The following is a 24,406-nucleotide window of genomic DNA, read 5'->3' as shown; positions in this document are numbered from 1 at the left end:
ACATAAAACAGAGATCTCTGCTGTCTCATGATTGGCCAAAGTAGAATACTGTTCCTTAATGATTCTAAAACGGTTTTCATTTCAAGGACCCTCAGTTTGATATGCATTAGGCCACAGACCCCCATTTGATACCATGTTCTTCTCATCTATGGGACCCCAATTTACAATGTAAAATCGTCACTGTTTTTTTTAAAACTCGGAATGAACCCCTATGGATCCATTTGGGTCCATTTGTACACTCTCAGAAATATAGAACCTTAAGTGTCCATTTGGACCCCTGGTGGTCCCCGGACCTGACGTTGAGAAACAGTGCTGTACCTGGTCAAGGGATCGTACAGGCCGCCATGGAAACCAATGACCAATGGGAAGTCAGGGTTGGTATCGTGGTATATCTCACCATATGCCGTGTACTGAATCTGAGATAGAACAAAATATAAAAGAACAAAATATAATATAATATAATATAATATAATATAATATAATATAATATAATATAATATAATATAATATAATATAATATAATATAATATAATATAATATAATATAATATAATATAATATAAAACAAGAAAGCCTGTCTCATGCGTTTGTCTCTTTCACCTGTTTGACCAGCAGTCCGTTGCTACTGAACAGAGCCAGAGGGGTTCCTGTATTATCTGAGGCAATGTAGTATTCTTCTCCACCTGTCACCTCCATAGCAAACACATGGCCCTGCAAGCACACACAGCATAACAATACAGCATAAATATACGGCCCTGTAGGGCAGAAACCTTGTATTTCATCTTTTTATGTAGTAGTTTATGTAAGTAGCTGTAGATCTGCTATTTTTTCTATTTTTGAAAAATGTTGCACATTTTCACCTATAATGACATGACCAAAATAGGGTCGCCAGGTTTAAAGTCATTAAGTCTGTCTTTGGGTTTCATAAATACTTAAACAATGAAAATGTTAACAAGAGCTCGTGACTAAATAATATCTGCTTTGGACAGGATAAAGAAAGCAAACATAAACAGAGACACAGACAGACAGACAGACAGACAGATGTTTTACCTGAAGGTCATAGTAAAACGCAGTGATCTCTCCACCTGAGTGGTTGTAGACGTGGCTGATCCTCTCTGGGTAGTTCAGGTCGGCATAGAAGAACTGCAGATGTTCTCCTTGGTTCGTCTTTCTTGAAACTCTGCGACCCAAACCGTCATATCGGTACCTGGTACAGGAAGTCAAAGACTTGATGTGAACGACTTTTGATTTGTAATGAGACCGTGTCCATCAACAAGCCAAGATTAAGATACTAATAGTACAAACACACAGACAGACCTGACGCTCCAGCCTCCAGGCAGTCTACTGTAAGCTCTCTCCAACAGTCCGTTAGAGTTATAGTCAAAGAACTCGGACCCTCGCTGACTCAGCACCCCGTCCTCGTCCAATCGGTACTGCATGTCCCCGAGTCTGGTGATGCGGTCTCTGAGGTCATAGCGCAGGGGGAGGAGCCTGGCCCCGGGGTTGCCGGTATGGGCGTTGCTCGGGTGGCTGTTGCCAGGATTCAGAAGGTGAAGGTTTCCGTTGAGGTCGTAGCTGTAGCGCCATGCCGACCAATCATTCACCTGGAAATAGTGTAGGCAAAAAAAAAAACTCACGCATTCATTTGGTAAAATGTCATATACACTAACACATAAAACGCCTTGTAATGTCTTTAAGTTCATAGTTGTTCTTGTCACTTCGACTGTAGCAGACTGCTTGCAATGTTAGTCTTCTGTTACTTGCATTTTTTCCATTTCCGCGGCCAAATACATATTATTTTAGGGGTCCTTGACATGAAAAAGATTGAGCACCACTGATATAGAAACATACGTTTTTCAGAATACTGAGATTTAGGAGAATCGGCTTCAGGTCTCAATGGGTTAAATTACTAAAAGGTTAATGTGACATGATGATTCTGACTGACACAAAGACACTCCTCACCTTAACGCCTACCAGCTGCCCGTCTCCATCATATTCATATCTGTACTGGGTGGTGTTGGCGTACGCTCCGATCTTTATCTCTCTCTTCACAACCCGACCCATGCTGTCATATTGAACCGTCATCCAGTACATCAGCGACCTGAAGATCTCATACTGGACCTAGAAGAGTGATTATTTTCAGAAGGAACAAGTTAAAGCCGCATTCCGTACGTTTCATGTCCTACCCGGGATTGGAACCCGGGTCTCCCCGCATGCGAGACCTAATTTCTACCGCTTGTTCAAGAGGCAATATCTCCCCTAGCTTGGCCAGGGGAGATATTGAGCTTGTGAGCTCCACACCAGGGTCTACATTTCTGAATGTAAGAGTAGGGGGACCACCTCAAGCCACTGCATATGTGCTACTTAACATATAGTACTCTACCATACAAATGAGTTAAAATCACATTTTATTCACTATTTTTTTTTTTATATATTGAAATTGAAGTTTTAAATTGTAATCAGCATATCAATTCAGTGTTTTTAATGGCACCTGTCTTTTTAAACCTGTGATCATGCTGAAAGCTAAATAAACATAAACATATTCATTAACATTGATTGATTGACATTTTTATTAGGCAAAAGAATGTAAAACAACAGAGTTACATTTATAATACTTTTGTCTAAAAGGTCCGACCAAAAAAGTCCTTGCGGACTTGTTTCCGTTGGGGTCCTCCCAGATTGCAGCTTTAATTATTATTATATGAATAGACCATACCCGGTCGGCGCAGCGCATCCGTGGGGGGATATGCGCACATGATCTGGCAACCCGGGAGGCAGTTTGTCCCATAGCTGGGCAGCCGCAGCTATGGGACGACATTCTTTGACACAAAAACGCTAATAAGAAGCTGGGATTTGATTAAATTGAAAAACGGGCTTCACAGTTGCGTTCAGATTGTCATGGTCAATGGCTGTGTGCAAAATCAGAGCAATTGGTCCAGCCAGTGAGGAGAACCGGGTATCTTCACTCACGTACCACTACACTCACGTACCACTACAGAGGTTACTAGAATTATAGTAGGATAAATATAGAACATGTTATTGCAATATGCGGTCACCCAAAATGTCAACATGAAGGTGTGATGGTCTCACCTCTTTTATCCGACCGTGAGCGTCAAAGTGTTTGGAGAGCGTCATGACCGCCGTGGTGATGATCTGATTGACGTCGTAGTAGATCACGCCAAATTTCCCAAAATGCTCCACCTTCCCCGAAATGTCGTCATAGCGATACAGGTCCACGGGCAGGGGGGTCTCGCCGATCACGGGCTTCAAACTCGCAACTCTGAACGAATTGTCGTGGTAGGTGTAGTCAAACCGCGCGTTGACCATGCCCTCCTCAGAGAATCGATACGACTGCTTGTCCACCAAGGGGCCCACTCTCCTGTTAGAACAAGTATTATAACAATAACATCAATAACAACAACAACGCCAACAATAACTTAAGGAAATGAATCACCACAGTGACATAGTCAATGTTTTTGACCAGCAGGGCGTCTGCTTTCCAGGAATAGTAAACATCATAATGATTGTGCTGTTTTTTTTGCATATGAAAGTAAATCCATTTAATTCAAAGGAGAGAATGTGACTGACATTGATTATGAACAATGTACCCTTCCACTCAGTTGTCACCCCCTACATACAGTAGGAGAAGAGTCAAGTTAACATGAGACAATGAATACATCTTGATAGATGGAATGAATGAGCCAGTCAGAGGAGATGAGAGATCACCTTTTTAGTCTTACTGGAATCACTAAAACACAACCACTTAACTCACAATCACTCAAGGAAAGCCTTTACAGGAGGTGCTGATGTACTTTTAAAAATCCACCCTGGACTACATAGTAAAATCCTCTGTGTTCATTAGTGTTAATTTAACGTTACATATCGTCGCCTTGCTAAACTAATGGCATAAGTCATTTTTTAAAGTTTTTCAGGAAAAATAAAAAACTGATCCAAAACAAAACTATATATTTCTTAATCATTTCACCCAAAATGTTTATAACAAATTATGACTATTTAAATAGAAATAACACTGTCTGTCAGTTATGTAACATAAGAGATTTAAATAGGTTTAAATAGGATTAAATCTGACTTAAGCCCAAAAAAAAGCAAAAAGAATTACAAAATGGCCTAAATCAGTAAATAATTTGGCTTAAGTCACAAAGCCATGTGGCTTAAGTAAAAAAAAGGCCTATTTTTTGGCCTAAGTCACAAAAAGGGGAGTGAACAGCATGATCCTTTTCAATTAGGATATGGGCGATGTTACCAGAGGTGGCCAATGTCATGAGGAGCTGACTTAGGCAAAAATATCATTTTCCTCAAAAAATGACTTAGGCCATTAGTTTAGCAAGGCGACGATATTATATGAAGATAGACAGGTAAATGACTGTCTATCCGTGGATGTTGGAGGTAAATAAACCCTAATGATTGTACTGTGTATCCAAAAGCACTATCTCTCCATCAGTGTCTGTGTATCTGTGTGGAATGCATGTATATAATGTGCCAATGTGTTCATAGTGTGCGTGCGTGAGTGCGTGTGCCTGCTTGCGTGCGTGCGTGCTTGTGTGCGTGCGTGTCACCTGTATCTGATCGTGCAGGAGAATCCTCCGCTCTGCAGAGTGATCATCTTCAAGACACCTGTGGACTCGTCATAACCAAAGGTGACAGCTGTGCCATCATACAGCACCTCTGACAGCTTCCCCAGTTTACTGTACTTATACAGGACCCTGCGGCCTAGGAGGAGAGGAGAGGAGAAAGAGGAGAGGATTTGTGAGGAATGGTGTTAAAGGCTTTTTGGGGTACCTTTTACCTGAGTTTATGAGGGGATGGAGTGGAGGGAAAAAAAAGGTTAGGAGAAAGGAGGACAGAAACAGGGTAAGATGACAGTGGTGCTATCTACCTCTACATGATACCATCTCTAGTACAGTGTGCAGTGTACTGCAGATAGTGTGGGAAGGCCTTGCAGAGTGTCTGCAAGTCACCTTTTGTGCGGGGCCGAATAGCGATATGATCTGAAAACTGAAGTTCCTTGAAGAGAATTCCACTTTTAGCCATGATGATAAAAATGTAAAATAGAGATTCAATTTAAAAATGAAAAAAAAAAAACAGAACTGGCCAGAATACATTCTTGCGTCTGTCGCCTCGAAAGCTGTGAGCAGACACTAAAAGATAAACAGAAAGGGCCCAGGGCCCAGTAAACATTCCCCTTTTCACACTGCTGAATGTAGACATATTTATTCATATCAGTTGAGCCGCGAAGCGATGCGTGGCGATTGTAATGAGGCTGTTTGTCTGTCTGTCTGCCTGCCTGTCTGTCACAGTCAGCAAATCTGTCCACGAGAGGGTGCTGAAAATGTAAAAAAAAAAGAACCTGGGCTAAAACACACTACCATACCCCCCCCCCTCCCAATGAAAGGCACCATGCAGCTCAACTATGCACGCCTCCAGGTTGTATTATTATAATGGCTTTATTTTATTTTTTATAAAACTGTCATCCATATGCATGAGCATAATGTAGCTAGGAGGTGTACCTGTCCCCAGGTACTGTACATTGGTCAGTCTGCCGTCCTCACTGAGGTCATGGATTACGGTGGCGTTGCTCTCGGGGGGGTTGTAGGTGTTCCGTATGTAACCGACAGACACATGTGATGTCATGGTGTGCCTCGCCATACTGGGCATTGTTACAGAGGTGACGCGACCCGTCGGGTCGAACTCAAACACATACTGACGCTGGGTCTGTTGCAGAAGGAGCACCATGGACTGGAGGAGAGAAGAGAAGAGGAGACAAGAGGGAAAGGAAAGGCCAGGAAAGGGAAAGAAACGAGCGAAGAAAAGACAGAAAGAAAGAAAGTAAGAAAGAAAGAAAGACAGACAGACAGAAAGAACGAAAGATAGAAAACAAGCAAGATAGAAAGCAAGCAAGCGAGCAAGAAGGAAAGAAAGAAAGATAGATAGATAGAAACCAAGCAAGCAAGAAAGCAAGCAAATAAGAAAGCAAGAAGTAAAGGAAGGAAGAAAGAAAGAAAGAAAGAAAGAAAGAAATGTGTTAGGACTTGATTGTGGCACTCTGGAGCCATTGCAGTCAGGAACTAGATGAAAGAAGAGGCAAGGAAAAGGAAGGAAGGAAGAACGATTTCGGACGAACTCTGGAGTTAACGAGAAACAACCCACATCCTGTAACTTTAAGGTCACAGGTTTGATCCCCGCAGCAGTGCATGCCAAAAAACAAAGTACACTTTGTTGAATACATCACAACAGAAGTGATCTTAATTACAAAGTTGACCTAAAAAAATATATAGAAAAAAGAAAAAGAAAAGATAGCATAGAGCACTGGCTTCGCTGCAACAGGAAGGCACAGGGTTAATCTTATAATCTATCAAATGAAAGAAGGAGAAAGGCGAAGACTTAAAGGGATATTTTGACCTTTTGAAATGCCAAGGATGAAACAGATTCAATGCGCAATGTCAGGGAAGAGAAGGAAGAGACAAACACATATACACACACACACACACACACACACACACACACCAGTGGATGGCAGGACTGCTAATGTTGGACGCTGCTCCTGTTCGCTTATGAAGGTGCAAATGCTGAAAAGTGAAGGGGTCCTGTTTTAACGTAATATTACCATTACTGCAATTAATAGCACTGCTACTATTGTATCTGTTTATTCTACCACTACTGACAAAAATGATTACAATGATTGTCAACGACTAAGATAAGAGTGTGTCATTATTCACAAGAGGGACTGGATATGTTGTAATATAATGTATGCAGTGTGAAATTAAAGTGGAAACGAAATGTCACAAATGAAGGGCAGCAAAACTAATGAATAATTAATAAACCTCAAACAACAAGTCCTTTTGTATGCAGTTATTCATAAATCTGAGTGTTTGTTCTTAATAAAGTGACCCTGAGGTACAGAGCCACTTGAATAGCTATGGAGCGAGTCAATGTCAATTTGATCAAAAACATAAAATCTACAAAAGGAGATACCAGTGGAGGCTGGTGCTGCATCTAGATAAGGTTCTGACATCAAACCCTCTGCATTTTTCATGTAAATTACAGTCTCTATGGAATTGTAGAATACAGATGGTATATTACAGAAATTGATGAAACAACATTAGTTTAAATAAGTTTAAAAGATGGATGATATGAAGGGTCTTTTTTTGTAACCACAATGGTTTTGAAAGTGCTCTTTATTGGGATATCTGTCTGTATCTGTGATATCAGTAAAAGATCAAATTAAAAAACCCTAATGAAAACGATCTTAATGCTGAAGTTACTTTGTAAGAGGTTTAAAAAGTGCAAAACTAGGGAAAACAAATGGCAAAGAAGATGTACCTAATGTAGTTGTAAGACCTCCTCAGCTGAAGCAGATTCTACAGTGCCAATTTGAAGCATTTTAAGTGAACTATAAATCCATTCCCATAGCCAAATCCCAAAAGGATGACCCAAGCATTCTCCTAAATTAAAGGAATTCATTTATTGAGAACGGGATATACATTTGACTTCAATACACACGAGAGACTAATGACCTTTCTTGAGAAAACAAATGTGTTGGATTAAATTGGCCCGAGAAAGGAAGGCAAACTTATTACAAATCAATTAAAAGAGGTTCTGCATAAATTTGCTTGTTATATTGACATCAAGAAAGCTATTGATTTTATAATATACAACTTTGGTTCGATCAACTAATTGCTTGTATCAGAGTAATTAAATGTATTAGTTAGCTGGTTTCCAACAACATTGGGGCTTAAGCAAGGTGACGTCCTCTCTCCAACACGGTTTGCACCACAATAGTTAATTATTTGAAACAGCTAGAACAGGGTGAAGAGAATGTTGCACATCCAGGTTGTTTTACTGGCAGAAACTGGTAGAAATGGTGTATACAGTGACAACTAATACACTAAACGATAAGAACTCCCAAAATAATACATTTTAGAATTACATCACAGTCCATCAGTTTAGCTTAGGGGAGAAACACTTGAATTACACTGGTTCTTATACTGTGTAGTATATTGGTTTCCACCTAGATGACCATATGAATTTTTAAAGCTACAGCGTTCTCTGATGTTCTCAGATGACAGAGCTTTAGGGGGAGTTATCAGTAAGACCAAAGCACTGTAAGAGAGGTATGGATTTTACTACTGTACTTACACCAAGCTCTATCAAGCCTGCGTATGCTGGACTATGGTGCTGGGGTTTTGAAGTATATAATACCAGGTTCATAACAGAGATATTATCTATCTTTTGGGAGTAAAACCATCGCCACCGTAGGAGACATGGTGTTAAGTATGTTGGGCTGAATGTAAACTAGAAGATATTCATGTGGGACATACAGATGGGTAACCCTTGAACAAAGCATATTACCGGATGTGAAGGAAATGTATATCCTGAAAGGTAATAGGTACTATTTTATATCCTATGGCTTAAGATGCTGATTTTGCAGCTGTTTGATGTAACTGTGCAATCCCACGTGGGATGGGTTGGGATCACGATGAAGGATAAAAGTGTGGAATAGGGATAACCTTACCTTATCCATATAGCTGTAGGCCCAGACTTTGCCATCGACAAAGCTCTTGGTAACAATTCGTCCAAAGCTGTCATACTCCACCCTCTGACTCATGCTTCCTCGTTGCAGACCAATCAGACGGCCCGTAGGCGAGTAGGACACATTGACGACCGCCAGACTGCTGCTAGGCAACCAGCTCACTGGACGGCCCTGTAAAGGGTTAATTGTTATCATATTAGGTGGTTGATGTTATTTTTGTTTATTTAACCATTATCATTCATAAAAAAATAACCACATCAAACCGGATTAATACAGATATAATTTGTATTTTCCAACTTTGTCACAACTATCACTGCAACATTGTTAAGGTCCTTGCACATAGAGTCCAATGTGATTATTCATCAGTTTTTAAGGCATTCAATTTTAGCATTTTTTATTTTCATTTGAAAAAGTCACACACCGTCGCAGAGCACTTTTGGAGTAGGTGTGCAAGGTGTCACAGAAAAGTGTGTGTTCGCTTAAAATGTTGTCGGCTGTTTTTTTGGAAACACATCAGACTCAGTGTGCAAGTGTGTTAAGTGTTGAAGACATATTGACGAGTTGTCTCTCTCATGACAACTCGTGTTTACCTGAGCATCGTAGATAATACGCAGAGTAAACTTCCTGTGGTCATCATAGATCTTCTCTGTCCTAGTTGTCCTGTCAAAATCTAGTGACAACAGATTCCTACCGTGGGCCTATAAATAAAAAGAGAGAGAGAGAGAGCAGAAAAAGAGAGTGTATGTGTGTCAGTGTAAGTGTGTATGAGAGAGAGAGAGAGCAACAGAGAGGGGGATAGAGAGTAAGAAAGGAAAGGTGTTGTAGATGTACAGATGACTAGTGGCTACACAGTAAAGTCCTCAGTGATACTGTAAAAATGTAACCAAATGTACTTGTAAGGGTCCCAAGCGTAATTAACACATAGGACTTTACTGTGTAATTTGCTATTTAGTTACACCCACACTGCAATCAATCAGGATATATTGTGTGTAAAGTTGACATTTTGGCCTGAGGGTGGCTCTAGACTAAAGATGATGGGGGCACTCAAATAGTTAGGGTTCATCCTCCAGGGAGCATACGTGCACTCAGTGAGTTTCATTAGATTAATTAGATTTTGAGATATCTTATGTACAAGTGGAAATTGGGGCCTAATGGTGGCGCTAGAGGAAAGGCCATCCATAGAGGCCCACTGCTAGCAGGGCAGAAAACTATTATTATAAAACAATTATAAAATGTCTTTGTTATAAGTATGAGTTGTTGCATAATTAGAAACATTTATAAGTGTTATGAAGCCTTATAAGTGCATTATAATGCAGTATAAAGGTGATTAAGATGCATTATAGACACAACCTTAATAAACGGTCTTACCACCATGAGCTCTAATCCAATATCAATTTTTAAACAACGTAACTTTGTTTTCAGTGACCACAGTCAATGTTTAATGTATATTTATCAAATGAAGATTTGTATATTATGAAAACTAACAGAAACACATACACAAATTAATCCAGTGCACACGCACGCACGTGCACACACACGCACACGCACACACACACGCGCACACACACACACACACACACACACACACACACACACACACACACACACGCGCACACACGCACCCTGAGTTTGCGGCCGATCACAGTGACTTTTCCTTTTATTGTCTCCTTCCTCATCCTCCACTCCAGAGAGTTCATCCCCCCGTCCGTCACCACAGAGACATTCCGCCGGCCCACCGTGGGGCTGGCCCAGCCGGCCAGGATGTGGGGCTCTGGGTGGAAGCTCAGAAGCAGCCCACTGGAGAACAGAACCTGACTGGTGCCGTTAGAGAAAAACTGGTAGATAGACCGGATCTGGTCTGAGAAATAAAGAGAGAGGGGGAGAGAGATGGTGTGTGTGTGTGTGTGTGTGTGTGTGTGTGTGTGTGTGTGTGTGTGTGTGTGTGTGTGTGTGTGCGCGTGCGTGCGTGCGTGCGTGCGTGCGTGCGTGCGTGCGTGCGTGCGTGCGTGCGTGCGTGCGTGCGTGCGTGCGTGCGTGCGTGCGTGCGTGCGTGCGTGCGTGCGTGCGTGCGTGCGTGCGTGCGTGCGTGCGTGCGTGCGTGCGTGCGTGCGTGCGTGCGTGCGTGCGTGCGTGCGTGCGTGCGTGCGAGAGTGAGAGTGAGAGTGAGAGTGAGAGAGAGAGAGAGAGAGACAGATAGACAGATAGACAGACAGCCAGACAGAGAGACAGACAGACAGACAGACAGACAGACAGGTGGGTGGTGGAAGGGAAGACAGAGAAAGAATGACAGGACAATGGTTTTTCAAATTGTGTGGAGAAAACACGTTATGATTTCAATCATGGCACCAATCCTTCACCTGTAATGACAAAAACGTGTGTGAGTGTGTGTGTGTGTGTGTGTGTGTGTGTGTGTGTGTGTGTGTGTGTGTGTGTGTGTGTGTGTGTGTGTGTGTGTGTGTGTATGTGAGTGTGCGCACAAACGCAAGTGCACGCACATACATGTATGCACGCTGAGGGATAAGCTCAAGTGACCACTAGGGATCTGTGAGAATAGAATTGCACATTAGCATTAATATCGTTGCTATTAGGCCCTGTCTCCAATGAGGTGAATAGAATAGAATAGAATAGAATAGAATAGAATAGAATAGAATAGAATAGAATAGAGCACCGGGCACCTAGAGAATGAAATACATGCTGTATGTGTTTACATCTTCTGTCAAACCTTAGGGTTGATGGGTAAAAAGAGGAGGGTTATGCAGAAAATAGATTAGTCAATTAATGAATTAAAAAGATAGTTGAGAGAGACAGAAAGTCAAACTTCAGAAGTGAAAATAAGGACATTTAAAATAGTTAATGTTCAATCTCAAATGTCTGTTTTCTGTAATAAAAAAAAGAGTACATTTTTAATTTATCAAACTTCTGATGTTTTCAATGTACTAAAATATTGTATTTATTTTCTAAAGACTCCCATTCAGGATATCAACTATGAGATTATGTGATGTTTTCAGCATCAAATAAAGTGCTACCTTGTATCTCCTAAATGCTTACATTCTAATACTAATTGAATTGTGTGTTATTAAGTTTGATTGAATGTGATATGTGGTATTTTTCATAATGAAAGATAAGCTGCAATCCTTAAGCGTGAATGACGTTATACCGTCCGTCCCCACAGATAATGACCATAAACATGCGCCACACATATGACGTTCCAACTTGCATCTTCTCGTGGCTTTTGTTTGCGTTTCACCTCGCTAAAAAGCCTCCATGTTTTTGAACAGACGATATGGATTTTGGAGCGTAATTACAACCCATATGTCTCATCTGATCCGTCCCGAGGGACAGGTCAATATTTTGGGGCAGACCGGTGCTACTCTCTAGTCTACATTTCACGATGGAAGGGAGGGAGACCACCACGCCCTCTCTTACTCTCTCTCTTTCTCTCTCCCCCTCGTTCTTTCCCATGTACATCTCTCTCTCAACTGTTTCGTGAGTTGATACCCATCTTTGTGAGACAGTTGCAAAGAGTGGCACGCAGCTCTCTGTCCAGAAATGGCAATTTCCCACTAATGGCCAACAAGCAGCTATCTCACCTGTAATGTAATAATCTTTGTCTGAGTTTTCAACTAATCTAATCATCTGTATCGCATTACTGCTAAAATGACAAGAGAGATGAATGTTGGTCATTAGTGCAAATAGATGTTTTTTTGTTATCATTGAATATCGAAGCGAATAGCGAAGGCAGACATCAATAACGACAGAGAGAGCGATAGAGAGAGAGACAGTAGGAAAGAGTAAGATAGATGAACAGACAAGAGGAGCAGAAGAGGGCGATACATAATGAAAAATTAAAAATGAGAATTAAGAACATTATCTGAAGTTCATCATTTAACATGAAGTATGTTATCTAAGACTAAACATTAAATATGTTGCTTTAGAGCAAAATACCCAAAGATAATAACCCTGGATGCACGCTGGACGAGACCTAGCCGTTGAACGTCTAAACGGAAGTACTGGAATCTGGCGGAAGTACCTTTACAGATCTGTTTACCTTCCCTGTGCATGAAACCTGTGTTGTGATTCGTCTAAAAAGACAGTTTCCGGGGGAAGTACAAAACGACGGACGTCCCGCCCTGTAGACACGCACCAGGCTTTTCTCCTGGGAGATGAGAAAAGGCTGGGAACTATAATAGGCTACACTGGAGGTATAACTGAGCATAGTTTACCTTGGACCGCCGTGTAGGAGGCCTCCACCGAAGACAGGTTGGTGATGAGGGTGAGGTCATCGTCATGGGTGGAGCTCTCCATGTCGATGTTAACCGATTGGTCGATCTCTCGCCTCAGACTGACCACCAGACCAGTGGGATAAGTGGCATTGGTCAGACGACCTTCAGCATCGTAGCTACAGGTAGCAGACAGGTCAATATCGTCACTAACGGCTTGTTTTAAACTGTTACTTTTCAGGAAATGGGAAAAAAAGCTTGTTGTGAGCTTATACATCGACAATCTTTGCTACTGTGTGACTTTTGTGTGACACAAAGGAATGCTACAGTACTATGTGTAGATGGACAAGTTTATTTGGAATTACTTCTCTTCATCTCTTAAAGGGATAGTTCAGCTTTTTACATTTGGGTTTGATCCCAAGGTTCTTGTCATATAGTTGGTTCTTTAAATCAACAACACAGTCACTGAGAAATGGCCACTAGAAGCATTTTGTAAAACAAAAAGGATAACATGGATAATGACAGACAGACAGACAGACAGACAGACAGACAGACAGACAGACAGACAGACAGACAGACAGACAGACAGACAGACAGACAGACAGTAGTTACATTACTTCACTGTTTATCAGATTACTTACTGGTAGTAGTTGGTCCAGCCAGTCTCATCAGATTTGGAGGCTAGAAGTCCTGTGGCGGAGTGGTATGTCATCAGCGCCACCTCCTGGTTAAATGCTGAAACTGACCTCAGGGAACCAGCTGGATCTAAACCCAGGGTCACAACCTGCAGAGACAGAACGTTACAGAAAAATAAATAGGGAGCTAAAAGAGAGAGAGAGAGAGACAGACAGAGAGACAGACAGAGAGAGAGACAGAGAGAGAGAGAGAGAGAGAGAGAGAGAGAGAGATAGAGATAGAGAGAGAGAGAGAGAGAGAGAGAGAGAGAGAGAGAGAGAGAGAGAGAGAGAGAGAGAGAGAGAGAGACACAGAGACAGAGACAGAGAGAGAGAGAGAGAGAGAGAGAGACAGAGAGAGAGAGAGAGAGAGAGAGAGAGAGAGAGAGAGAGAGAGAGAGAGAGAGAGAGAGAGAGAGAGAGAGAGGGAGAGAGAGAGAGAGAGAGTCTAGCCAACACTAACTCGGGACTCCTGAATCGCTGCCCTCCACAAAAGAATCCAAGGTGTACCTCTATGTCTTGTTCATTCATTTTCACTATATTGTACACATTGTATGCACATTCAATATTCCTTATGACAGTATTACACCTGTTTACATTCTGAATTACATAATGCACATAGCTGGTTAGAGCATAAACTGCGACATAAATATAAAAGGTGACTGGATGTGTCATCTATTCTACTGTATGGTACTGTATGTAATACTTGTGTGCATATATTTTGTGCCACAGGTATGGTGTGTTATTATACAGACTATATATTGCACATCCTTTCTTGCTGCCTTATTATTGCACATAAGGTCTCCGAGGTGTTATTGGAGCTGTGATAGTTTTTTTCTGAATTGTCTAATAGATTGATTTATATTGAAATTTCTCTCAGCTGCAGTATCAACTTTCGGCTCGTGTAATAACTCAATTTCCCCTCGGGGATGAAAAATAATTGCCTCGGCACAACATAAAATGTTTCATCAGTGGGACAAATATCTGATGAAAGTTGGATATAGGATCTGATCGGATCCTATCTAAACCCTGATTTATACTGTGCCCACCAAGACGATTTTTCCTGAGCTTATGTTTTGAATCGTTTACATTGGGAGGCTGGGAGCGCTTTTTTGGAAACCCCAGGCAGCAGCAGCATGACGAGGCGCTGAGCATTTATTTTGCGCTCGCCCGCTCACGCGTGGTGCTTTTCTCTGCTTGCTGAGAGCTACAACATTTTGAACTTGGGCGTTTGGAAGCGTTTTTTAGGCAAGCGCTTTGGTGTTTTCAGCCTCAGTGAACACGGCCCCTTAGTTGCGTAACTACTGGCAAGTATGAATCGGGGCTTTCTATCTTGGCTCGTCTTCTCATGCACTTTCTCTCTACCTGGTTCTCTGGCAGCAGCACCAGTCGGAGCTGCCCTGCTCCGTCTCTCCTGATCTTCAGACTGGCGTTGGCGTTGTCCGAGACGGCGCTGAGCTCGCCGTCCGACCCGTAGCTGAAGTTGTAGACCGGCTGCCCGGTCAGCAGGCTGACGGTTTGACGGTGGACGCCGTCGTCGTCGAAGACATACAGCTCCTGCTCCCGTGGAGACGCCACCTCGTAGAAGCCTGGCAGGTAGGGGGGTGGGGGGGAACAGAGCATAGTTTATAGTTTAGTTCAGTGATTCTCAATTTTAAATTTCAAGGAGTATGATATGCATTAAGCCATGCATAGGCGATTTTTGCCTCTGCCTGCAGGGGGGGGGGCAAAGAAAATATATGAACATATATGTTTTTATATATGCAACATATATGTTTATCATATATGTGACATATACGAAATTGTCCGCCTGGATATATGTCTCTATATATGTAGTATATCCATATATGTGGCATATATGTGGACATAGAAGAGACATATATTTCCTATATATCCACATACTATATGCACATATATGAACCTGAATATGGCATATATGCAGCATATATTCTGCATATACTTGCCATATATTGGCAAAAAATATATATAATGATGAATAAAAAATAATAAAAAACTTGGGCGTAAAAAACTATGAAGCCATGGACCCCCATTTGATTGAAATTCTTATGTCTGGGACCCCAATCAACACTTACTGTACAGTGTGGATTGTAGAGTTAATTTAACCCTGACAGTGTACAAATTCCATTTGTACGCTCTCTGAGTTACAGACCCATGGTTCCCGGACCTGACATTGAGTACTAGAGTACACTGGGTGCGAATAAACTCAAATAATTAATTTCTGTCATCTTGCTAGCACCTACCAGTCTCTGGATTGATCGTTGGACGATTCCTTCTCACTGCTCGAATCCGGATGTTGTTCAGGTCGGCGATGTAAACAATTCCGTCGTCGGGGGAAGCGGCCAATGAGGACGGGGCATTAAGGCCGGCGTCGGCGGCGTATCCATCGTCGCCGTAGAAACAGTTGCAGTTGACGTCGTTCTTACAGTCGCAGTCCGACGCGGCACCGGCGAACAGAGAGATCTCACCCGAGGGGCTTACCTATGAGGGGACGACAGACCCTTGCATTCAGTGAGTCAAAAGGTATGCTGATTTATGGAGAGATACAGTGGTGGAAAGTAACTAAGTACATTTACTCAAGTACTGTACTTAAGTACAATTTTGAAGTACTTTTACTTTACTGGGGTATTTCCAATTTTCAATAGTTGTACTTTTCTCCACTACATCTCAGAGGCAAATGTTGTACATACATTAAGCACTTCAGCCCTATATATACTGCGGCTATTTGAAAATAGCCAATCTACAAGATCACAACGCGTGCGACGCGTTGTGAGCTTGTAGATATGCTATTTATTTTTTGACATTTTAGACATTTGAAAACTTGTGAAATGGGACATTCTGCATATTGAGTACTTTTACTTTTGGTCCTTTAAGTACATTTTGAATCCCGGACTTTCACTTGTAACAAAGTATTTCTACATTGCAGTATTGATTGATTTAGTTAAGTAAAACATTTTAGTACTTTTTCCACCACTGGAGATACATCAGCCACAGTCAGCAGGCCTCAAAAATAATAGAGAGGGCACCGGAAATCCCCGCCCATCCACTTAGTAGTTGGTCACCCAGCGCATAAACAAACAAACAAACCCAGCGCATACTCCCTTTTCACGCCTTCTTCCGGGTTGGGAAATGTGACAGGCAGGGCCTATTTGGGTCCTATGTGACGTGTTTTGCGTCACCTCAGTGCGCAGCGCCGTGTGCAAGCTCGTGGGTCCAGCCCATTGGTCAAAACCGTTTTCACTCGTTCACACGTTCATGTGTCTGGCCCCAGCCATAATAAGCTGCAGTGCTTATGAACGGCCAGCATATCCAATGCGCTTCACTGCTCCCTCTCGGTTCTGGGGGCTTAGCAGGCATCCGTTGGGCGATGATGTGCTCCCATCATGCTCATAACTCCCATAAAGTACCTGACTGATTTGTCAAAGACATAATTCTAACCAACCAAGATGATAAATCATCATGAAGTGCTGCTGCCTGTGCTTATAATGGAATTGCTGCTATGCTACGCTACGCTATGGGGAGCTAGTTAGAGATCTTTCTTTTTTCCTACTGCTGTAATTGGAAGTATTACAATAACATAGAACAGAAGATAGACAGTCTTTGTAGTTATACAGCTTCACCGGCAGTCGCAAATGGGTCGACTGAACGGTATACTATAGAAGAATGACGTTGCTTGGGACTTGTTGTCACTAAAGAATTTTGTTTGAGAAACTGTCTTTTCTCCAGGGACTATATTTTGGCGATGCTTCTCAAATCAATCTGCACTTTGAAAAACAGCACTACTTTGACAAAAAGTTAACAGCAGAAATAGATTGGACTTCCTATCTCAAGCAAGTTTCAAGCCTCTGCAAGTTGATTTTCGTACCGTACTGAAATGATACGTAAACCAATGACTTCCTTCGGAAAAAAAAAAAAACTAGAGAAAGTGCTCCTCGGAGCACAGGTCTCCGCCAGGTCAGGTACGATATTGTGGCGCTATAATAGGCCAATGTGAAAAGGGTGCCATTTATTCTTCAATCGGACATAGCTGAATGGTTAGTGAACCTACCTAGGGAGCCAGAGGCCCTGGTTGCCCCAGGTTCGATTCCAGGCCAGGACAGCATATGTGTCGATGAAATGAAATTTGTCCCTGAGCAAGACTCTTAACCCCTAATTGCTCACAGGTTCTCATTGGAAACAAGACCGCAAGGACTTTCATGAACGACCTGTTAAAAGGAATTATCCTTATCCTTATCCTTACACTGCATTCATGATTTGAGGCATTTTGTTCCAAAAATGTGTTTTGCTAAATTAGACCTGCTGGTGGCGAATAACAGGCCAATGTGAAAAAGGGTGGCATTTCTTCCTTGGCCTAGTGGGAATGTGTTTGTGAAATTTCACGGAAATCGCAAGCTGCGTTCAGGATTTGAGGCATTTTGTTCAAAACGGACCAATCCTGCAAATTTTGGAAGCGAACCTTAGCCAATGAGGATGGAATATGGGAAATCGGACAGATCCGTGTTGATCACATGACTGTAGAGATACTGTGTACCCATTTGCATGACGTTTGGATAAAATCTGTAGGAGTAATGTAAAAAAAAGGGTTTTGCACAAATCGGCCTTCAGGTGGCGCTATAACAGGTCCACGTGAAAAATTTGAGGCAGAGGTTCTGAATTGGCATCCAGTGAGTGTGTGTGCACAGTTTCGCAGCGACCGGGCCAACGGTGCCAGAGTTTAGCTGCTAACACACAGACAGGACACACACACGGACACACACACACGGACGGACGGAGGGTAAAACATACTCTCTCGCCATGCCTTCGGCCTGGCGGAGACAAAAATCATCTATGGTATGCTAGGGAGGTATGATGACACCACCAACCTGTCTAACTCTGTTGATCCTCTTCTCGTCCGTCTCAGCGATATAGAGCATTCCAGAGTGGCTGATGGCAATAGCTGTGGCTCCCTCCAGAGCTGAGTGGATGGCTAGCTTACTGAGGGAGTGGTCGATGCCGGGGACCTGGCAGTGCATAGGACGGCCTGCCATGATGCTGACCTGCAAAGAGTCAAAACACACACACATAACATCACATATCTCTACTTATTACACCGTGTTTACTACTAGTCAGGGTCTTCCATTGATTTCTTTTGACCGCTTTCTTTTCCCAAAATATAACCCGAAATCAGTGGTTCTGAAACTTTTTCATGTTAAGGACCCCCAAATGTATTTGACTGCGGACTCCCATCAAGAGAAAAAAGGCAGCTCTACAAGCTCACAATGCGTTGCATCATGACACATTGTGAGCTTGTGAGAAATATGTTATTATGTTGTTAAACTGTTTTTGATGCTGTATTAACTCATTTGGCTGCGGACCCCCAGGAACCCCTTCAAGGACCTTGGAGAAACACTGCCATACACTATCTCATCTCTGTGTATTCCATCAGCCGTCCTATCACTATTTAGTGAGGACACAGAGAAGCTAATGACAACCATGCTTCTTATGCCATACGGTATGCTAACCAAACCTTTCCATGCCAAGGATCGCCTAATAGCCATAGCTTCTGGCTATTGTGAAATGCTTTAGAATAAAACATAGCGAAAATGGCCGATCTATAATCTTATAAATGGATTTTTTATTGAAATAAAATGTTTTATGTATTTCTTTATGATTAAAAATTATACACATGTTGGACCCCCTGGCGGCCCCCGCTATGAAAACCACCGTGCTAACCTGTCTGTCCTGTGTGATTCGCAGCACAATGTTGTTCTCCAAGACATAGACAGAGTTGTCTGCTGGGTTCACCGCCAGGTCTGTAGGATACTCCAGACGAACCTACACACATGAACACAGAGAGAGAGAGAGAGAGAGAGAGAGAGAGAGAGAGAGAGAGAGAGAGAGATGTCAGAAATTATGTCAGAAATGTGTGTAAGCATGAAGCAAATGTGGGCTTTCCTGCATGCAGCATCATATTTATATACTAATTTGTATAATGCATGTCTTTGTTAGTGTGTGTACATACAGTATGTGCCTGTAAAAATGAATCATTTATTTGATATATATATCCTATGTATCTGTCATAAAGGTTGGCTAATTGGACAAGAGGATCCATGATCCATGGTTCAAAGATCCCGCTGCGGTTTGGTGCTTGCCTCTGGCTGGATATAATGGGGCTGTGTGTGTGTGTGTGTGTGTGTGTGTGTGTGTGTGTGTGTGTGTGTGTGTGTGTGTGTGTGTGTGTGTGTGTGTGTGTGTGTGTGTGTGTGTGTGTGTGTGTGTGTGTGTCGACTAACCTGTGTCACGTCCATGCTGGAGTCGCAGCTCAGAGGCCGAACGGTTGTCAGGTCGTTTGTTTTTATTACCGTGGTAACAATCCCGCTTGTGTCAACTTTGCGAATCATCGTGGCATCAACAAAATATATGATGCCATACTTATCTACAGCAATACCTGGACAGAGTGAGAGAAAGGGAAAGAGAGAGGCAGAGGCAGAAAACAGAGGTAGAGAAGGACAGACAAAATTAGAGGAAAGAATGGGGGTGAGAAAGATGTTATTATATTTCGACATGGGCTTTAACGTTAATATTTAACTAGTAGAAAGTAGCGCTGGGCAAAAGTGAAAATATATCGAAACCGATATTTAGAACCAATAACCGACTTAATCTTGCTCATGTAGGTTAATCGAATAATCGAAAAGCAGGTTTTTTTCATAGATGTTTTTTTATTTCTTAAATATCGAATCGACAAATTCTAATAATATATCTTCTGATTAACACCTTAAACCTGTATTATACTTGTACAATGTTGGCGTAAAAAAAAATCGAAAGTGGATCTACAAGCTTACAACACGTCGCATCACGCCATGTTCTGAGCTTGTAGATCTGCTATTTTCACGAGTTAAAAAAAGATAATCGTTAATTAGAGGCAAAAGTATGAAATAACCGTGATATTTGTTTTAATTTCTTTTAAACTTTTTTTTAACAATGTATTTATTGATCTTTTTTTTAACTTACAGTGACAACAGCAAAACACTCTCATACACATACACTCCAGCATACCTCTCCCTTCCCCCACCCCCCCTCCAACATCCCCTTAACAAATACTCTCATTCCCAAAAACACATATACAACAAATTAAAAGGAACAACCGTGATATTGATTTGAAGTCATATCGCCCAGCCCTAGTACAAAGTTAGGCTTACAGGAATTACTGCCGAATGTTTCTGTTTCACAACAGATATCAAATCAGAGGTGAAAGGATTGGCGTGATATTGGATCCCAACAAAATGTTAAGAAACGCGTTAAAATACATTTTGAATTTAATTGCATAACAGAATGGTATAGTACCATTTCATCTAGAATATCCTCTATAAGAGATTGTACGATATGGCACCATTTTGTCGCACTGCATTGGGGAAGTCGACTTTCTTTGTGAAAGCCACAACTCAGTGGAACGCTCCCTACCTGACTTGATTGATTGAATGCTTTATTAGTCACAAAATATAAAGAGCACAGAGCTACAGTAAAACATTTAGGCTAAAAGGATAACACAAAAAAAATCCTGGGGACTTCTTTCCATTGTGGTCCTATGTATTCAATTCATCAACAGAGCATAGAATATTGACACATTAATACATGTCATCAACAAATACAAATAGCTATATTTGCAACATGAACGCAACATGAAGAGCTGCAATGCAGGTCTATCAGTAGACTACTTTTAGATTAAAAGTATACTAAAAAGCCACTGAACTCCGTCACCATTGACTACATTTTATCTCACCGGCGTCTTCTCATATACATAATCATGCTTTTAATTTGACATATTTGATTGTTGTTTTTTTCTCATCTTCAGTTTACATTGCATTGTTGTGTGATGTGGCATTGTGTAATGTTGTATTGTATTATGTGTCCTGTGTTTCGTTTTTTCTTCTTACTGTTTGTTGTGCTGTTCTGTTTTAATTGTGACCCACCAAGGGGACTATAGATGAAAATTAGCTATAAGCCATCTGGTACAGTAAATGAAAAAGTAACATTTATGTTTAACAATGTACATGGTTCCCTTTTACAAAACTTCATCAGACCATAATGACTGATACCAACCCCTGGGACTCATCAAAGTAGCCCGACTGGCCTTCCCTCCGTCCCCACATCGGGCCTCGTCATACGGGACACACTGTTCGCCGGTACCGGCCACCACCTGGGAGTTCTCCAGGAGCTGTCTCCCACCGGAACCAGAGCCGCCGGCACCTGCAGCGCTCAGAGACCGGACCCGGTGGATCTGACGGGAGTTGGTGTCGGAGACAAACACAGAACCGGAAACAGGGTCCACAGCCAGGTAGTACTTATGGGCGGGGTTGTTGCTGGAAGATGGGTGAGGGGGAGGGTAGAAGGAGAAAGCATGGATACGTACAGTGGTGGAAAGTAACTAAGTACATTTACTTAAGTACTGTACTTAAGTAATCAATACTTTCGCTTCTACTGCAATACAGCTCAGAGGCAAATATTGTACTTTTACTCCACTACAATTATTTGAAGACTTTAGTTACTAGTTACTTTCAAGATTTTGATTATTATTACAAAACATACGCTAACCACTTCAGCCCTATATACATTTCAGCCATTTGAAAATAGCCGATCTACAAGCTCACAATGCGTTGCGATGCGACACATTGTGAGCTTGTAGATCTGCTATTTTCAAAAGATTTTTATATATTTAAAAACTTGAAATGGGACATTCTGCATAATGAGTACTTTTATTTTTGTTACTTTAAGTACATTTTGATGCCAATACTTTTGTACTTTTTACTCAAGTACATTTTGAATTCCGGACTTTTACTTGTAACAGAGTATTTCTATATTGCAGTTTTGATACTTTTACTTAAGTAATAAATGTGAGTACTTTTTCCACCACTGGATACGTAAATAATGTAGGTCTGGCAATACAAAGGACCAAAAATTAGTAGTAAGAGGGTGTATTTCCAGCTCTCTAGAATGTAATGATATAGAAATGTTAGCTAAAGAAAAAGAACAATGGGGATTATGAAGACAACTCACCCATGTCTCAAGTCTTTGTTTCTGCAGAGAGAGAGAGAACAACAACAATGAAACAATCAACGGAAAAATGAACAAAAACAACTTCCCATTGTTGAGGCTGACAAGATTTATGGTTACTTTGTAAACCATTTAGCAAAACACAAATAAACAAAGATCTTTACCACTCCACCCCTCTCTCCTTTTGTTCCCATTTTTTCTTCCTGCCTTCCGTCCTTCCTTCCTTCCTTCCAGTGGTGTAAAGTAACTAAGTACATGTACTCAAGTACTGTACTTAGTGTATGTACAATTTTGAGGTATTTTTTACTTTCCTGGAGTATTTCCTCTTTTCGATACTTTTACTTCTACTCCACTACATCTTCAGAGGCAAATATTGTACTTTTTCTCCACTACAGTTATTTGAAAACTTGAGTAACTAGTTACTGTGCAGATTTTGATTATTATTACAAAACAACACTTCAGCCCTATTTAAAATAAAGAAATACATCACATGGATGCAACTGGGACGCATCATCAGTGTTGTAGCCTGGGGTCATAGGGTGTTTCGGGTCTCGCAACATACAACATACACCCTCGCCCAGGTGACCCAGCCAGGGTTGATCAAGCCCCAACTTACGTCCCAGTAGCACCCACGGTCAGTCCTATAGGGAAAGACAGGGCCACTCAGTCCGCTTCTCCGGAAGTACTCTGCCGGGACTCGGGAGAGGCTCTGGCACGTGGAGGGACTAGGCTCTGTGGGTTGTCTCCTGGCCGGGCTCCTCCTTCGTCTCACCAGGTCCAGGACCTGAGCGCTGTACCAGATCCTCTGTACCATCCCGATCCAAACATTTCCTTCTGGCGTGATGGTTCCTTGGGCCGATACCACTAGATTGGGCCGTCTAATGGTATTAGCTCCGCTTGCGGTACGCTGGAATGGAATGGCCCTCCTAAAGGGCTCACCGCGGGTTTGTTGGGATTCTTCCTCACGGAAGACACAGCATGGGGCGCTAACCCATACTGCTCCCGGGATACCGTCTACATTCCGGCTGTCAACAGTCTCTCCTGTGGTCACCAAACTATTCCTGGTTGTCACGTAGTCTATAAATTCCTATGAGCCACTATAAATAGAATAACTAATAAAGAAATACATCACATGGATGCAACTGGGACGCATCATCAGTGTTGTATTTAAAATGTGTCTATTTTCAAAAGTTTTTTTTTTTTTTTTACATTTTAGACATAATATGACAACTTGTGAAACGGGACATTCTGCATAACGAGTACTCTTACTTTTGGTATTTGGTACTTAGTATATTTTGATGCCAATACCTTTGTACTTTTACAAATAAAAAATGTGTTTACCTGACTTTTACTTGTAACAGAGTGTTTCTTCATTGCAGAATAGGCTCTATGCACAGCAGCCATTTTGGATAGAAATCAGGCCTCTTCTTACTTCCTTCACAGGTGTTACCAATGATACTAATGAAGGCTCTGTTCCATTCAGGTCAAACAGAGTCAGGGTACTGTTGTGCATTTTAAAAGGTGTGTAACTCTGAATGTGTACAAATGGAACCAAATGGACCCTTACGGGTCCATTTGGTTCCATTTGTACACTCTCAGAGTTATGGGGGTCCTTGAAATTAAAAGTTTGAGAACCACTGTGTTACATGAAATGGAACAAAGCCTTCATTAGTATCATTGGCAAAACCTGTGAAGGAAGTAAGAAGAGGCCCAATTTCTTTCCAATATGGCTGCTGTGCATAGAGCCTATTGATACTTTTACTATGGCAAAAAAAAAAATAGTACTTTTTCCACTACTGCTTCATTCCCTATAGCTCCCTATCTTCCATCACCCCCCTTCTCCATCCCACTCCACCCCTCCCTCTGCATGATGTGACAGTGACAGTGACAGTGACAGTGACTGAAAACATGACC

General features: G+C 41.8%; 1 protein-coding gene across 1 annotated transcript in view; it reads right to left on the bottom strand.

Annotated features, from left to right (window-relative positions):
* Positions 1–24,406, bottom strand: part of LOC311057329 (teneurin-2-like) — a gene marked incomplete at its 5' end in the record, with an annotated part of 126,484 nt that overhangs the window by 7,099 nt on the left and 94,979 nt on the right. Inside the window, 20 exons of the mRNA XM_084074284.1 lie at positions 319–416; positions 600–710; positions 1,050–1,206; positions 1,317–1,603; positions 1,962–2,120; positions 3,090–3,378; positions 4,577–4,730; positions 5,528–5,756; positions 8,533–8,721; positions 9,141–9,248; positions 10,173–10,408; positions 12,774–12,949; positions 13,412–13,554; positions 14,810–15,033; positions 15,706–15,943; positions 18,325–18,498; positions 19,175–19,276; positions 19,735–19,889; positions 21,542–21,801; positions 22,496–22,516. Coding sequence (XP_083930410.1) covers positions 319–416; positions 600–710; positions 1,050–1,206; positions 1,317–1,603; positions 1,962–2,120; positions 3,090–3,378; positions 4,577–4,730; positions 5,528–5,756; positions 8,533–8,721; positions 9,141–9,248; positions 10,173–10,408; positions 12,774–12,949; positions 13,412–13,554; positions 14,810–15,033; positions 15,706–15,943; positions 18,325–18,498; positions 19,175–19,276; positions 19,735–19,889; positions 21,542–21,801; positions 22,496–22,516 — 3,510 coding nt within the window. The remainder of the gene's footprint in view (positions 1–318; positions 417–599; positions 711–1,049; positions 1,207–1,316; positions 1,604–1,961; positions 2,121–3,089; positions 3,379–4,576; positions 4,731–5,527; positions 5,757–8,532; positions 8,722–9,140; positions 9,249–10,172; positions 10,409–12,773; positions 12,950–13,411; positions 13,555–14,809; positions 15,034–15,705; positions 15,944–18,324; positions 18,499–19,174; positions 19,277–19,734; positions 19,890–21,541; positions 21,802–22,495; positions 22,517–24,406) is intronic.

The sequence above is a fragment of the Gymnoscopelus microlampas genome, assembly GCF_963454915.1.
Source record: "Gymnoscopelus microlampas genome assembly, chromosome: 12".
Lineage (NCBI taxonomy): Eukaryota > Metazoa > Chordata > Actinopteri > Myctophiformes > Myctophidae > Gymnoscopelus > Gymnoscopelus microlampas.
Note: the sequence above shows the minus strand (reverse complement) of the source record. Positions and strands in the feature narration are given on the sequence as shown.